Source organism: Arvicanthis niloticus, chromosome 6 (genome assembly GCF_011762505.2).
Source record: "Arvicanthis niloticus isolate mArvNil1 chromosome 6, mArvNil1.pat.X, whole genome shotgun sequence".
In the NCBI taxonomy this organism is placed as follows: domain Eukaryota; kingdom Metazoa; phylum Chordata; class Mammalia; order Rodentia; family Muridae; genus Arvicanthis; species Arvicanthis niloticus.
The window spans coordinates 91568905-91585756 of NC_047663.1; the positions used below are offsets into that span (position 1 = coordinate 91568905).

At 47.4% G+C, this 16852-nt stretch overlaps 1 protein-coding gene across 1 annotated transcript in view; it reads left to right on the forward strand.

Annotated features, from left to right (window-relative positions):
* LOC117709873 (brain-specific serine protease 4) overlaps positions 1-744 on the forward strand; it is a 5006-nt gene extending 4262 nt beyond the window's left edge. The window contains exon 6 of the mRNA XM_034504283.2: positions 235-744. Coding sequence (XP_034360174.1) covers positions 235-441 — 207 coding nt within the window. The 3' untranslated portion in view covers positions 442-744. The remainder of the gene's footprint in view (positions 1-234) is intronic.
* The last annotated feature ends 16108 nt before the right edge of the window (positions 745-16852 follow it).

The window sequence follows — 16852 nt, forward strand, 5'->3', positions numbered from 1 at the left end:
GCCTGGCTGCAGTGCCCATGTTGCCAATGGTCTAAGGACTTTCCAAATCTGCAAAACAGAGGTGGTCTCATCCCCTGCTCCTTGTGGTTGTGGGGAGGGCATGCCACCAAAAGTGGTTCTGTTTGGAAAGCCTGTTCTTCTAGGGCCTCCACAGAACAGTTGGCTCAGTACCGCCACCTCCAAGGACACACTGCCTACAAGTGTGGCTTTCCTGACTTCCCTTCTTCTCCGCAGGGCGACTCTGGGGGTCCCCTGATGTGCCAGGTGGATGACCACTGGTTACTGACCGGCATAATCAGCTGGGGAGAGGGCTGCGCGGAGCGCAACCGGCCGGGTGTGTACACCAGCCTCCTAGCTCACCGCTCTTGGGTGCAAAGGATCGTGCAAGGGGTGCAGCTGCGCGGGCACTTGACACACAGTGGGGACACAGGAAGCTCCTAAGCTGGGATCTGAAGATGAGCAGCCTCCTGCAATTCTCTCTGCTGTAAATATGTCTTCTACCTCCCGGGGGCGCCTGCGGCCTACGCTGGAGAACAAGGAAGTCCTGGCCCCGCCCACAGAAAGGCCCCGCCCCTCAATCGAGGACTGTATTTGGATGTGTGTGCGTGCGTGTGTGAGTGCGTGTATCTGTGTGTGTGTGTGTGTGTGTTCGCCCACGCGCATGCGTGCAGAATGATATTTTTTACAGTTATTTGTAACCATGCACACATATTTATTCCAGTTTCAATAAATTATTTGTTCTCAGTTCCTGTTTTTTTTTTTCCTTTACCTCCATGTATAGTAAGAACCCAGTTGGAGTAAAAATGCTAATATACTGTTGGTGTGAGGCTGCACACTCGCCTGGCCATAGCTGCAGCTCGGCTCCCTAGACAGGCCCACCCTCGCTTTTGCTAGCCTTTTCTCTCAGGCAGCAGTAGGAGGGAGGCAGGAGACTTTGGCCTGAGGACATGGCTGTACTCTATCTACTGAGGAGGGCAGGGCTGGGAGTCCCCACCAAAGCAGGGCTGACTAGAGAGGCCTGTGTCTGTGAGAATGGGGGTTGGCTTCTCTTGAGGCCAGATCCGGCCCCCACCCCTCCCACCCCCAACTGCAAGACTCAAAGCAAGTTGCTCTTGAAGCAAATTGTCCAGGTCAGCCTCTGCCAGCCCTTGTCTCCAGGTCAGTCTCTGCCAGCCCTTGTCTCCAGGTTAGGGGGAGCTGCCGGTTACACCCTGTCTAGGTGGCTCTTTACAGAGTCCATAAAATTTCTCTCCACCAAGGAGGTGCAAAACATTGAGGTCCAGGCCTGAGTCACCTCTCTTCTTCCCTCGGAGCATAGTGACAGTATAATCTAGGCTGTGAGAGGGTCTGTGGCTTCCAGAACGTCTGGGACCAAAGTCTGCCGCCCTCAGCCCTGCAGCCCAGGCCCCCATCCCCAGGCCAGGGCTGTGGACTTTTCCTATCTGCTTGATGAGGTGGCTGGGCCACTAAAACTGGATGATTGTGCACTTTATAATGGTTGATACCTGTTGGGGGCCGACTTTTAGCAGAAAGCGGCTATCAGCTTTGCAGCCATCTTGAGCCATATACCCTGACATGTGACTTGGATTACAATAGCCTACAACAGCTGAGCACACTCTGATAATCTTGGTTTAGATACCTTGAGATTAAAGGTGTGAGAGATTAAAGGTGTGTGAGATTAAAGGTGTGAGAGATTAAAGGTGTGTGACTTAAGAGTATGACTTAGAAGTATAGAGATCAGAGTTAGAGACAAGACCTAAGGGCATGATTAAAGGTGTAACTTAGAGGCGTGGCTTAGAAGTAAGACATATAAAAGGCAGAGACAGAACAGATCAGAATCAGACTGAGATCAGAGAATCAGACACATCAGACATTAGGTAGAAGACACTTGGCTCCAGACAGAATCAGACACAGCAGACAGAGGAGACAGAGAAGGAGACACTTAGAGGAAGAGAGACTGAAGAATAAACGGGATTAAATCACAAATAAATAAATAAATAATAAAATAAAATAATGTTGGGGTCCACACTAGCCCCACGTTGGGGCAGCCAAAAAATGTCGCAGCCCAGGCAAAATGTTGAGCCCCTGGCCAACCCACGTTTGGGCGGCCACTGTATCCCGGCCCAAGCTGCTGCTCCGGTCTGCGGGTCGGGGTTCAGCAAGAGCGAGGGTGAGGGCAGACTCGAAGAATGGAGACCAGACAGGGTGTGATTTAATCCCGTTTATTCTTCAGTCTCTCTTCCTCTAAGTGTCTCCTTCTCTGTCTCCTCTGTCTGCTGTGTCTGATTCTGTCTGGAGCCAAGTGTCTTCTACCTAATGTCTGATGTGTCTGATTCTCTGATCTCAGTCTGATTCTGATCTGTTCTGTCTCTGCCTTTTATATGTCTTACTTCTAAGCCATGCCTCTAAGTTACACCTTTAATCATGCCCTTAGGTCTTGTCTCTAACTCTGATCTCTATACTTCTAAGTCGTACTCTTAAGTCACACACCTTTAATCTCTCACACCTTTAATCTCAAGGTATCTAAACCAAGATTATCGGAGTAAGCTCAGCTGTTGTAGGCTATTGTAATCCAAGTCACATGTCAGGGTATATGGCTCAAGATGGCTGCAAAGCTGATAGCCGCTTTCTGCTAAAAGTTGGCCCTCAACAGATACCTGGAGATTCACCCAAAACAAAGGCCAGAAAACAGCCAGCTCCAACAGTTGACTAAGACAATCTTCACTAAGCAATGTCTCCTACCAGGAATAACAGAGGTGGACACTGTCCAGGTTTGTGTGTGTTTCATGCTTTGAGGAGAGTCCAATCCTGAAACGTTTGATCTCACTGCTCCATCCTACACACGTTAGAGGAGGAACCCAGGGCCTCTTATGCATGATGCAAGTCCCCCACTGCCACTGAGCTGCACCTGCCTGTGTTGTTTTGATTTCTTTTATTTTGTTGTTAGAAAGCAATAAATGATGTTTAAAAGCAAACAGCCCAAACTGGCCACCTGCTTGTAAGGGACACAGCCCGGGAGCACTCGGTGACTCAGGTGTCCCAGGTCCCAGCACATGCCTGGCTGAGTTCCCCACGGCCTCTCTGATCTCATGCTCTGTCTGCAATTGTCCCCTTGCTCTTCCCTCTCTTGTGGTTATCTCCTGGCTCTCCCTTGCTGGTCCTTTCTCCTTCCCTCAGGGGCCTCTCCCTCTTCTGCTGGTTCCTGCTCGCTCTGACCTTAAGCTCTTACCTTGCCCTGTCTAGGTTCTGGTCCTCTTTTTAATTTTATTTTTAAGTATGTGCGTGTTTTGCCTGCATATATGTGCATACACCATGGGCATGACCAAAGACACCAAGAGAGGCCATAGGCTGTTGTTACAGACAGTTGTGCATCTCTATGTGGGTGCTAGGAATTGAACCCAGGTCCCCTAGCACAACAGCCAGTGCTCTTAACCACAGAGCCATCTCTTCAGCCCCCTGAGCCTCTATTTTATTCTTCTCTTTCTCCTCTAGTTTCCCCCTTTCTGTCCTGTTTCTCTCCTTCTCACTTGTACTCTGACCCTGTCCCATCCCATTCCTCCCCATCCCCCATCCCCCATCTCTCTCTCTCTCTCTCTCTCTCTCTCTCATCTTTCCTTCAATATCATCCTTACTGAAGGAAGTACCTTCAACAGCTACCTGTAGTCCCTAGTCAGTGGGTTAACAGGCTGGTGGTGTTTGTCTATGGGAAATTTCTGTTGGTAACTGAGATTATAGAGGGCTCTGGCAACGCCTCAAATAGAATTGTAATCTAATAAAGGAACACAATAAGCCCTAGGGGTTTAGGAAGGCCATCACTGAATGGGGTTTCTGAAGAAATTCCTAACAAATGGAAGGTTTACGACTGGGAAGTGAGAAAGGACTCAGACTTACTTCTTGGTTATGCTGGTTTCTTATGTTCTGGCTGGCAAGAGGCTTCATCTAAGCTCAGGTGAAGGATTCCTCTTCCATCTCATCTGTCCCAGAATTCCTACGCTTTCAGTTCTGCCTATCATTGGCTCAGCTCCAGTTTCTCAGGCAAAATGGCTGGAGAGATAGTCAACTGTCAGAACCATGAATTCTCTTTTCTGGAGACATGCCCCTTTTGGGGCTGGCGCCAGGCTTCAGGATTTTGCTTCTCCCAGCATGAGAGTCCCGGGAAACCCCCACTTTGAGGTCCACTGCCTCAGTGGTCTGGTAGTCAAAGGGAAGAGGGCAGCTTTCTCTTCAGAGTATTGACACTTTTGCCAAGGTGGTGATGGCACAAGGGGTCCTGCGAGTCCAGGGCTCCAGAAAAGCATTGGGTGTGCATAGGGGAGTTGGTGCACTGGGATTTTCTTGACCCCTCCCCACATGGGGGACTCTCTTGCAAGTCCCAGGTCCTACACAGTCCACCTGTTCCTGTGGCAGCTCAGAGTGCTAGGCCATATCTCCAGGACTCACTGGACACCTGGGCCTCTGACCCAAGAAGGGAATGGCCTAAATGTGTTCTGCTCTGGATAAGGGACATAAAAGTTACTGGGGGCTGCAGATAAAGACCTTGGGTTTGGGGGCAGTCTCAGAGGATTGAACCCCTGACTGGCAGATGTGCCTTTCCTGGGTACCTTCAGTCTTCCACAGTACTTGCAGAGCCTGGCATCCTTTCCAGAGCTGAGTGGGAACCTTTTAGACTGTGACAAAAGTTATTATAGCAAGAATACTGCCTCCATCAACCCTGAGGTCTGGGTGCTCCCAGTCTGCTCCTGGATGCTCCCCACCCAGTCTGTGCTCCCCACTCACTCTGCTTCTGGCTCTTTCTGTGAATTTTCTTGAATGTGGGGCAAGTGGACCATGCCATCAGACAGAAGAACCTTAGCTGCTTGCATTCTAATTGCTAATTGGGTCCCTCAAAACTGTTTGCATGGGAGGGCCTGCTGCACATAGCTTCTGGGAACCTGCCCCCAGTCAATTCTGATTGGTAAATAAGGATGCCAGCAGCCAACAGCTGGGGAGGAGAGACATAGGCAGAGTTTAGGGTTCCCAGGCTGGGGAACACAAGGAGAAGGAAGGAGGGAGACATGGAGGCCACCATGAAAAGGTAATAGTGTGCAGGAGGGAGAAGCAGAGCCACCATGTAAAGGGGCAAGAGAAACTCGGCCCAGCGGGCTGCTCAACTGGGTTGAGAGCAGCCAAGATGGAACATAGAAATTAGTAAGTAGTAACTCAGGGTTCTGGGCGGGAGGTGGAGTCTAACAGCAGGGAGGTGTGCAGTGTGCTGCTTAAGGCACATTAAAATATAAGGCTGTGTGTGTGTCTTTCATCCAGGAACATAAACCACTGAGGTGGGCAGTTATCCTGCACCTAGATTTATTAGAAATATTAATACTATAGAGAACTGGTAAGGTTGAACAGGCTCAAATCCCGGGGAATCGTGGAATTGAGAATGGCAGGCGTGGAGCCAGCTCCCTGCCAGTCATGGAGGGACAACACCTGAAGTCCTTCCCCATGGAAAGAGGGCATCTCAAACACCTCAGGCTGAGCCGATGGGAAGCATTTACCCCTGGATCCCACCTGACTCACAAAATGCTTACAAAGTCCCTATCCACATGGAATAAAGCACAGGAGTTATTTCACCGAGAATCGTCTAAGTGTTGCTGTTTTGTTGAGCTGTAACACTCTGGGAGAAAGTTTTCTCTCTCAAGTACACTGGTCTCACCGAAGCTGGCCACCCCTACTGCTGCTGGTATTGGCGCTGCTAAGGAAGAGGTAGAGGCCCCAGCTATCTGCTCTGCATGCTTGTCCCTTCAGAGAGCTGTAACACTTGGGCAGTTCAGGCCAGACCAGAGCCCTGTGGAACCCTTGGTTCTGACAGGACCAGAGATCCTCAGAATTTATCCATCTGGTTCCTTAGAGAACACCACCTGGAGATCCCCATCACGGACTGTGTTCTGCCTCCCCTGAATGGCTGGAACATGCCCATCGTCAAGGCAGACGGGTCGAAGGAACCTTTCCTCCAACCCAGTGCAAAGTTTTGGTTTCAGGGTTCAAGGCAGATGCATCCTGGATGAGTTCTCCATGATTTGTCTCAGCATCCTTCTCGTGCCCAGTAAGAAAATGTTACAGTCTAGGTCATGATCAGGTTCTTTTCTCAGCCAGTTAAAGGCTTAAGAGGCACAAAAAATCTGGAGCACAACAGGTACCAGCAGAGAAATCTTGGGTACAGCAAACAGGAGCAGAGAGAATTGATGGCTGGGAGAGAAATACAGGCCACAGACACACACAGAGAAAAGACCCTTAGCAAGAGCAGAGCAGGGCAGGGAACTCGAACGTCAAAAACATCCAGCTCTTCTCACAGCCTGGTTCTTAACATCTCCCTCCCCTAATTTAAGTTTGCTCAGCTTGAGGAAAGGCAGGATGGCAGCCTGACTTACAACTGTTGTGTAACTTGTCCTGACCTAGCCCTTGAGCAGGGTAGGCCAGTCCATCAGCAGTGGGCCTGCTGCTGAGAGACAAAAGCCTACAAGGCTTGTGTTTGAGCTGCCAGGCCTTTGTCAGCTCAGGAGGGTGAAGAAGAAGTTGGCCACCCTGAAGTTCACCATCTTTAGTGACCAGCCAGGCCCCTCTCCCTGTCTGTCTGTCTACCAGGGTGTCTGTCTGTCTCCTAATCTCTCCTCCACTCCACACACAGAACAAGGATTTTAAAACACACACTTAGCCACAGGGCATCTCCACTGATTGCCAACACCTATCCCCACCCTTCTTTCATCCCAGACACTACAATTTCTTGAGTTTCTCTCTTGGTCATTAAGTCTCATTTTCTATGGGACTGTTGATGAATGAGATGAGTGGTTTCTTAGTAAGCCATTGTCTCTGATAGAAGGGACACGCTCAGCTGGAGACATCCCTTCTCACCAGCTTACCTTTAGTCATGGATACAGATGCAATGCATGTCAGCAATCATCTGATGATCATGACACATCTGTGATAGTTAATCTCGGCTGTGAGTTTGATGAGATCCAGAACCACCTGGGAGATGGACTCTGAGCATGTCTCCAGGGGGTTATCTTGGGTTAATTGAGGTGGAAGCCATGCCTGTTGTGGGTGGCGCCATTCCCTTGGCTGTGCTCCTGTACGGTATAAATAGAGCAAATGAGCTGAGTATTTACCATGTATTGCTTTGTGCTTCTTTACGATGTGAGCAGCTGCTTCAAGTGCTCCCCCCGCCCCCCGCCCCAACTCCACCAAGATGGATTGTGACCTCGAACCAGGAGGAAACATACGCCCTTTCTTCCTTCAATTTCTTAGGTCATGTAATTTGCCACAAAGAAGAATGTGACTAAAATAACAACCCAATGGCTGCAAAGGAAGATTCCAAAGCCATGGATGAGAAGGCGCAGTTGGATGTAGCAGGCACTTGAGGGAACTCCTGTCTGTCTGTCTTCCTCCCCAGTGGCTGGTTAAGGGGAAGGCGAGAGAGAGAGAGAGAGAGAGAGAGAGAGAGAGAGAGAGAGAGAGAGAGAGAGAGAGAGAGAGAGAGAGAGAGATCAGCCAGAGGAAGGAGAGTCTAGAGCGGAGCAAGAAAGCAGTAGACTGAACATGGCCAGCAGACTGAACCTGGGCAGGAGAGAAGCAGGAGCAGAGCATGAAGATAGAAGGGGGGGGGAGGGAGGAAGGGAGAGAGAGAGAGAGAGAGAGAGAGAGAGAGAGAGAGAGAGAGAGAGAGAACTGTTGACATAGCAGGGTTATGAGTAGCTGGGGGAAGGGAAGAGAGGGGGTTAAGGGAGAGAGGGGGTGAGAAGGGCTGGGTTGCTAGCCTGGACTCTGAACCTTGTAACATGCACTTGTGACACTGAGGGAGCCTGGAGGCCAGTGTGTGCTTTGATATGCTAACTGGCACCACAGAGAGCCACTTGTCCCTTCTGCCATCCATAAGGGAAATGACTCCTTTTGATGGAAGGAACCAGCTTCACAAGTCCCCAAAGCTGGCTTTTGTCTAACACCCAGAATTTGTGGAAACAGAGTTTCCTTTGGACCTGACAGTTGGTTGTATTCTTCTATATATATAATATATATAATTTATATATAATATATATATAATCAGTGTGTTCCTAATGACATATTTGCTTTGAGCATTCCATCTCACAATAGTTTTGAACTTGCAGGAAGATTTTAAGCATTAGAAAGCTCCATAAAGCTGGCCGTACAAGTCACAGAGGTCTACTTGTCATGGAAGAGCTAGTTAGATGTCATGCCCATAATCAAGTCTCAGTAAATAACCCAGATGATGAAGGATTTGGGCTCCAACCTGCTCACTAGAATTTTAGACTCTCAAATCATCCTCCGGCTGTTTTCAGGTATCCTTGGTTTTCGTTTCACATTAATTCAAGATACTGTCTTTGCTTTTTCTCTCTTCTTGTAGATATCCCAGTCCACAGGGCACCATGGGAAAGAGTCTCCCAGCTCTCCCAGCTGTCCTTGGGGAGTCTTGTGTCTTCAAGTCTCCCGAACTGCTCTTTACAGGCTAGGCTGGGCTGTGTGGGCTCCACATGTCGGTATAAGAATGGCTTGTCTTTGTCATTCTTTGACCTTTGTGTTCATGGGTCATCTGTCCAGGGGGCCAAAGACTGGTTCCTGTGAGTATCTGCAAATAGCCGTAGATAGCACAAGATAGACAAAAGTGTCCAGGACACAATCGCCTCCACCCATGAGGAAGGGCTGCACTGGCTGTTGTGATATATATATATATATATATATATATATATATATATATATATATATATCCAAGAATATGTTTGGAGGTACAGTATGGTGCGGGGGAAGGGGTGCCTCTGCAGGCCTGTGCTAAAGCATCCCTTCCCCTGAGGCCTTAGCCATACCATCTATAGTATAGAATAGAGTTTATTTAGGGCATGGGGAGGGGAGTTGAGGGGGTAGTAGAGACAGAGAAAGGTAGAGAGAGAAACAGAGAGGGGAGCGCGGAGAGAGAGAGAGAGAGAGAGAGAGAGAGAGAGAGAGAGAGAGAGAGAGAGAGAGAGAGAGTAAAGGAGTAGAGGCCAGATCTGAATACATGGAAGGAGATGGGGGAGGGGAGTGGGGAGAGAAGGGACAGAGAGGGAAGAGAGGAAGAGAGGAAGAAGAGCAAGAGAGTGAGGAGGGGTCGAGCATCCCCTTTTATAGTGAGTCAGGCATACCTGGCCATTGCCAGGTAACGGTGGGGCGGAGCCTTGAAGAAATGCCAACACTGGCCTTCCAAGGACAAAGTCCACCCTCTGGTCATTACTCTTCATTCTAGTCTCTAGTGGCAGAGCCTCACTCAGCCCTTGGGCTTTGTCCTGCTTCACTGATTTATATTCAGTTCTTGGGTGGAGCCATTTGGTTTCACAGCATCATATACTGTCCACAGATAGGTGACTCCAAAAAGAATGCTCTCCCCGTGTCCATCAGCCACTCAACCCCTCCATGTAGATGAAAAACAACCTCCACCCTAACCCAATCTGACCCAAACCCTACCATTCCCTCCCAAGCCCGGCCTACCCCATCTTAGCAAAAGTAAGAGTCCATCTTTGCAACGGCTCCTCGATGGATGGGCAGTGACTGGGACTCTCACACTGCTGATGGATGGCTGATCTTCCCTGTCTGCTTGACCGGAGTCTGAGTCACCCAGGAGACTGGTAAAGCATGAGATCACTTACAGAGAGGGTTAATTAAGAGGAGAAGAGAGCCTGAGTATGTGCGGCATCACACATGGGCTGAGGAGCCGGGAGGGGATAACCAGGGAAGAGGAGGAGGGCCAGCATTCCTTCTTGGTTCATGATCAGCAATGAAGGGAACCGCTCTACCCCGTCACACACTTCCACAACCATTGAGATGTCAAAAGAAACTCCATTTTATGCTAGGCATCCGTCTTGATACCCACTAGACTTCAGTCCCTGGAAGACAATTTCCCAGCAACCCTAACTCAGTGACCCTGATCCAGAAATGTACAGCCTTGACCACCTACTTGTTATGAGGTGACTAACTACCCTTTGGCTTCCATAGCCTGCATGTGCACGTAGTCAAGGACTATTTTGAGTTGCCCTGACTGTCTAATCTCTTGGCTTGCTTGTGCAGACTCAAGGTCTCCTTGTGGTCTTTGCCTTTAAGAGTCCTTCCCTTGAGCTGGCCTCATCCATCCAGGGAGAGCGGGTCCCATCCCTCCCTAGTCACTGCTGGCTTTCCTTAGGTGATGGCTTCTGGTGTTGACGCAGGCAGAGGGAGATTCATCCTCCCTTGGGGGAGAGAGTGTGCTGGCTAAACACTAGGAATTTGACCATGCTCCAGTGAGTCTATAGACAACACAAGATCAGCTTGATTTTTTTCTTTTTTTTTTTTTTGGGGGGGGGGGGAGGGTCATAAAGAACAGGGGCAGACATCGAAGACTTAATCAGGGTTCATGATATAAGATTCCCAAATAATCAATTTTTAAAAATCTTCCCCTCACCCTGCTTCATAAGGCAATTTCAAGCTTGGCCCAGAGATTCTTGTCCTGCTGGCATCTAATTAATAAACCTTTTTTTTTTTTTAAAGAATTATTTACTTATTTTATGTATATGAGTACAGTGTAGCTGTCTTCAGAAGAGGGCATTGGATCACACTACAAATGGTTGTGAGTCACCATGTGGTTTCTGGGGATTGAACTCAGGACCTCTGGAAGAGCAGTCAGTGCTCTTAACCGCTGAGCCATCCCTCCAGCTCAGTTTAATTTGGGCTTTTAATTATAATTAGATTGAGTCTATGGTCTTTTCCCAGGGGTTAGGAACTCCAAAGCACCATGATGCTGAATATGAAGTCGAATGACCATGGTTCAAACTCTCTGAAACCAAGAAACTAAAACAAATTCTTCCTCTTTTAACTTGTCAATGGGCATTTTTGTCCCAGTGACACAAAGGTAACACACAATGAGAGCCAAGAGCCCCTTGGGCTTTTTCAGGTCCTTTAAAGTTTTACCTGCTGCAAACCACTCCAAGATTTAGCCATAAGAAAAGAGATTCATACAAAAAGCCGTAGACAAATATTTATGGCAACTTTATTTATAATCAACAAAAACTTGGAACATCCCAAATGTCTTTTAAGTATTGAATGAAAAAAAGTATCACCTAAAATTTGACTCAGAAAGGGGGGGGGGGGGCGGTGGTGAGGGAAGTGTCGTGTTAATCTGAAGTGAACTGACCAGAGATGACAGAAGGAAGCCAGGGCAGAGGGAAGTGTGACCTGCATCGAAGATGGTGCTCTCCAGCTTCCTCAAGCAGAAGCTACACCTCTGTCGGGAGATACACTTCTGCCTCCTGATTCATTTGAATTGCTTACTCTTTGACTATCAGTGGGCAGAAGAGTCCAGGACAAATGCTTGAGAAAGTAAATCTGAAATTATCAGAAAGGATCATGTACTGGCTGCGGCAAAGGAAATTCTAAAGAGGAATAGAGGTTAGGGGTCAACAGGTGCTTAAGAATTATATGATGTGTTTACTTAAGTCCTAACATCATAAAAACGCTGTATGTATCAGTTTACATTGTGGATTAATAAAATATTGACTATTAGAAAGAAAGAAAGAAAGAAAGAAAGAAAGAAGAAAGAAAGAAAGAAAGAAATAGAGAAGAAAGAAAGAAAGAAAGAAAGAAAGAAAGAAAGAAAGAAAGAAAGAAAGAAAGAAAGAAGCAGCATTAAGGCAAATGATGTCACTCTCCTACTGAAACCCTGTAGTGGCTTCTCACCCAACTCAGAGGCAATGACATCCAGGAAGGCTTCTTCCTGACTCCTGATCACCTCACGACAGCCCGGGGCTCTCCTCCTCTCTATCTCTGGAACACAACAGGCAAGCCTTTGCCTCTGACCTTTGCCCTTGCAGCTCCTCCTTCCCTCCGTGACCTGTGGTCCACTTCCTCCTGACCTCTGACCCCGAGTCACTGTCTATTTATAGCAGTGGACTCCCCAGCCCTCTACCTTGCTTCTTCCATGCTTCCTGTTTCTCTCAGAGCATTTGTTACTATTTAATATGATCTAGACTTCTTGTTTGTTGCTGTTGCTGTTGGTGGGGGTGACTTGTGTGTTTGTTTTGTTTTAAGATAGGGTTTTACTATGTAGCCTTTGCTGTCTGGGAACTCAGAATGAACTTCTTGCTTCTTCCTTACCAGTACTGGGATTAAAGGGCATGCCTGGCCTCTTTTAATTTTTTTTTTAACTTTACAATCATTTGTTTATTTTGTGTGTCAGGGTAGTAATTCATGAGTCATATATATGAAGTCAGAGAACAATTGGAATCCATTCTTTGCTGTGGGTCCTATGATCTGACTCAGTTTCCTAGCTTGGCAGCAAGCACCCTTCCCTGCTGCTGAGCCATGACCAACCCTGATTATCTTTCTTAAGAAAACCCCTCTTCTCCTTTCCTTGGCCATCGTGAGCCTACACCTGATTTGGCTTCTTGCCACATCTTCTCACAAGACTTTCAGAATAAATTCCTGGCCAAGGAACAAAAGCAAAATCACCCTACTCCTCAATGGATTCGGATGAAAACTGGTAACAAAATCAGGCACAACTCTAAGAGAAGACACCCGTAGGAGCAGGGCTGGGTCTGTAAGGAAACTCGTGACAGCAAGACTGAGAGTTTATACGAATTGCAGTCATCCATCAATCCTACCAGATGGAGCTCAACATTTTGAACTTGGAGACTTGCTCATGTCTAAATTAGGGGGGTGGTTTGTCCAGTAATAAACTGTAGAACCTTTAAAAAAGAATCCTACTTTAGTGGAGTTCAATCGTTATCTTTTCATTTGGTCCAATTGCTATCCCAAAATATGTCCTTGCTCAGTAAAGGGCTGTTAGCCAATTGCTACTGCATGTTTCCATTGTCTGGTGAACCATGTAGATCTCTCTCTTGTCTTTTCTCATTTGAACCTCACATTCTCTCATTAGCAGAAATCTATTTTCTATCGAGACCTTGCTTTGACTGGGGATTAACTAAGCACTCTAGCAGTTGACCATCTGCCGTTACTTTTCTTGCCACCATGATGAAACTTAACAGAAACACCTTAGAGGTGGACGATAGATTCATTTTGGTTCACAATTTTCAAATTTCATGGTGGCAGGAGCATGTGCCTGATGTTCCTTGTGGACGCTGAACATGACAGGGAGAGCCAAAGATCAAGTACCCCCAAAGGACCCACCCCCCGTGATCTACTTCCTCCAGCTAAGCCTCGCCTCCTGAAGATTCTAAAACAGGGCTGCAGAGATGCCTCATCTACTGTCAGACATGAGGACATGAATAGTTAGATCCCTGGGACCCAAGCATTAGAAGGAAACATGGAACTGACACACAGGATGTTCTCTGTCCTCCACTTGTACACTGTGGCATATGTGTGCTTAGGAGCACACACATGTACACACACACACACACACAAATAGCTAGTGAAACACAGTCCTCTGAGTTTATTTCACGCTTAGTCCACAAAGCTATTCTTTCCGTAGTTCAGGTCTATTAGTTTGGTCAACATTCGGTCTCAGTGTGCTGGCAACAAAACCAGAACAGAACAAAACAAAACACCCTGTCCTGTAAAAGGACCCCCAGAAACACATCAACTCAGGTGTTAGTTACCAAGGGAAAAATTAACCAGAAAACCCGTTAGCTTTGCTTGCCCTTCATCTACATTAAAAAAAAGAAAAATCCTCTCTATTTTAAGCCAGGAGCAGCAGTGCATGCCCTTAACCTCTGAACTCAGGCAGGATGTGGAGGCCAGCCTTAGCTACACAAATTTGAGGCTACCCTGGGTTATCTAAGTCCCTGTCTCGAACCTTACTTTAAAAAAAAAGTGACTGATTTTGAAAGTCACACATCTTCCCACTAGATTTGCCGTGGAGACCTCTGTGGTGGACAGGTTGGGGTGAGAGCTGCCTTGGTTCCCTCTCCTGGAGCTGAAGGCACTGACTTCACTTTGGTCTTCAGAGGTCTGATGGGTGACATCTTTGCCTCCACACTGTGTCTTTCCCCTTCCCAGCCTTTGGAACTGTACGTGGACCTGTGGATGGGTCACCAGAGGAATGTTTTGTCCGAGGCCGTGACACATGGTGAACTTGGCCTGCTGCATGTTGGAGCTAGTGAGTTTCTTCTGCCCCGCCCTGTGCGCAATCCTTCAGCTGTTCTCACGTGTCATCAGGCCCAGAGCAAACCACAGGGCCGGGATGTTTGTACAGGACAATAGCATCAGGGGCTGTGGGGCTGGGGGCTCGGCAGCTTCTAGGGTGAGCTGCCCATCAGTCCAATTGACCGGTGTCTCACAAGAAGGGAAATATCGTTTGACACTGTGTCTCTGCTAGCAGAAAATCACAAGAAGCTACCCAAAGAAGCTACTCAAAAATCAATAAAAGCCCTTGCTCCACTCTTTGCTCAAAGCAGCGCCCCAGCCCCAGCCCACCTGGGTGTTGATGTCTTCTGACTGGATGCTGTTCCAGTCTTCCCTTCTTCAACTCATTCATGGCTAAACTGCCTCAGAGTCCCTCCTGTGGGATTGATTTTATTTATATTTTTATTATTAAGTATTATTTATTTTATTATTTTATATATTATTATTGATTTATTATTAGTAACTCCTCCTCCTCCTCCTCTTTCTTAATTGGTTTAAACTTAGAAACTGTTGAAGCAAAAAGAACATAACTTGGAGTCTGAAGAGCTGCAGCCTGGGAGTCGTGGGTGGGGCAGTGTGAGCCTCAGTGTTCCCGGGTAGGTAGGGAAGCGGTGAGCTCACACAGGCTTGTTGACTGCCGGGAAGGAAGTCTCCACTTGCAAACTTAGTGGGAGCTGGTTTTGTCATGAAGCTGGCCACCCTATCTTACTCCAGTTGCGAAAGGAACACCTGGCCGTTTCTTGTGCTTACTTGTATCTCCCTTTAACGAGGTGACTCAGAGAGTCGGTATCTCCACTCTGAAGTCTATTGTTTTGGTTTAAGTCACACTTTATTTATTATTTGGATGGGCCTTAGATTCTCTGTGTAGCAAATGGTATTAAACTCCTGATCCTCCTGCCGCTTGTACTCAGAGGCCAAGGTCACAGGCCTGTACCACCACAACCAGTTTCTGCGGCACAGAAATCAAACCCAGGTCCTCCTGTGTGCTAGACAAACAGTCTACAAATTGAGCTACATACCCCAACCCTTTCTTACTCTGGATTTTAGAGAGTTTGCTTTTTCATTTTTATCTGTAAAATGGATGAGCAGAATAAAAAGATCCATAGCTTTTATTGTTGTTTTGTTTCGGTTTCTTAAAGAGGGAGAAGGCACGCATGCGCACAGGTGAAACAGGGTCTCTCACTAAACCCAGAGCTAGGCTGGCAGCAAGCCCTAAAGATCTTTTTCCTCTGTTCCTCACATGACAACTTTACAGGCATGTGTGACCGTGTGTGTGTGTGTGTGTGTGTGTGTGTGTGTGTGTGTGTTGAGAGAGAGAGAGAGAGAGAGAGAGAGAGAGAGAGAGAGAGAGAGAGAGAGAGAGAGCACTGAAGATTTGTGTGTTGGGGGGGGGGGCACATGTGTGCCGTCATGGTACTCCAGTTGAAGTCAGAGGTCAAACTTTGTGGGTTGGTTCTTGCCAGTCCTTGCTTGAGATTATCTCTTCCCACTGGGTAAGCCAGGTTTCAGGCCTTTATGCTTCCCATCTCGAAGTAGGGGCACACTGTGATTATAGACATTTGCATGAGACTCCAATGTGCCTCATGTTTGTATAGCAAACACTCTTGCCTCTGAGAACAGGTGTTTCAACCACATACCCTGCTACCAGGATGCTCTATCTGCATACGCCGACTGCAATAACACCAACTCCATGAAGCCCTCAATTTAGAACTTGAGTGTGTGTGGGTCTCGGAGACCTTTAAAGGCCTGCAGAAATGATCCACAGAGGGAAGAAGTCAGTCCGTTCAGTACACCTCAGCAGCTGGTGTTGGTTCAAACTTTGGGAGTCTGACCCCAGGCAGTTTATTTTAGGTATAATTAAGCACAGGACAAATTGGTAAAAACTTTTCTGATGATAATTTATTCAATCCCCTGTGTAAAACAAAGTATATATAAATCTCCTCGAAGAACAAAGTAAGCTAAATGTAGATCTGACATAGATACTGTGAGGGCTAAGGTTATGTTTTAGGTTTAAATTACTGTGGGGGTGGTGACGGTGCACACCTTTAATCCCAGCACTCTGGAAGCAGAGGCAGGTGGATCGCTGTGAGTTCCAGTCAAGCCTGGTCTACAGAGTGAGTTCCAGGACAGCCAGGGCTACACAGAGAAACAGAGAAACCCTGTCAGGGAGGGAGGGAGAGAGAGAGAGAGAGAGAGAGAGAGAGAGAGAGAGAGAGAGAGAGCCTCTAACTGGTTAGCCCCACTTGCCTGGGGACAAATAAGTTCCAGGAATGTTGGGGACTGTTCATGTAAGATAACAAGCCTTGTGTTTTCACTTCTATAAACAAGGTCAGTTGCCCCAATTGCATTGGATATACTTGATCATACACAGGCTGGGGTATGTAAGCAAGAAGTCCACCAGGATGTATGCTTGGCCCCGATGAACAAAGGCAGGAAATATGTAGCCTTGCGGGTTTTGACTTTATAAGAACCTGACTAACAATTTGATACCATTCTCTGGGAATCCTGGGCATGGACTAGACCAGTGTCCATTGTCTTGGCCAGTATTTTTTTTTTTTTTTTTTTTTAACAAGGCTTGCTTCAAGTTTGGCTCAAAACTTGTGGTAGTGGTCGTATTCTAGTCTAGTGGGATTAATACTACATTGAAGCTCTTTGTAAGCTGGGCATGGTGGTACACATCTTTAACCCCAGCACGCAGGAGGCAGAGGCAGGCAGATCTCTG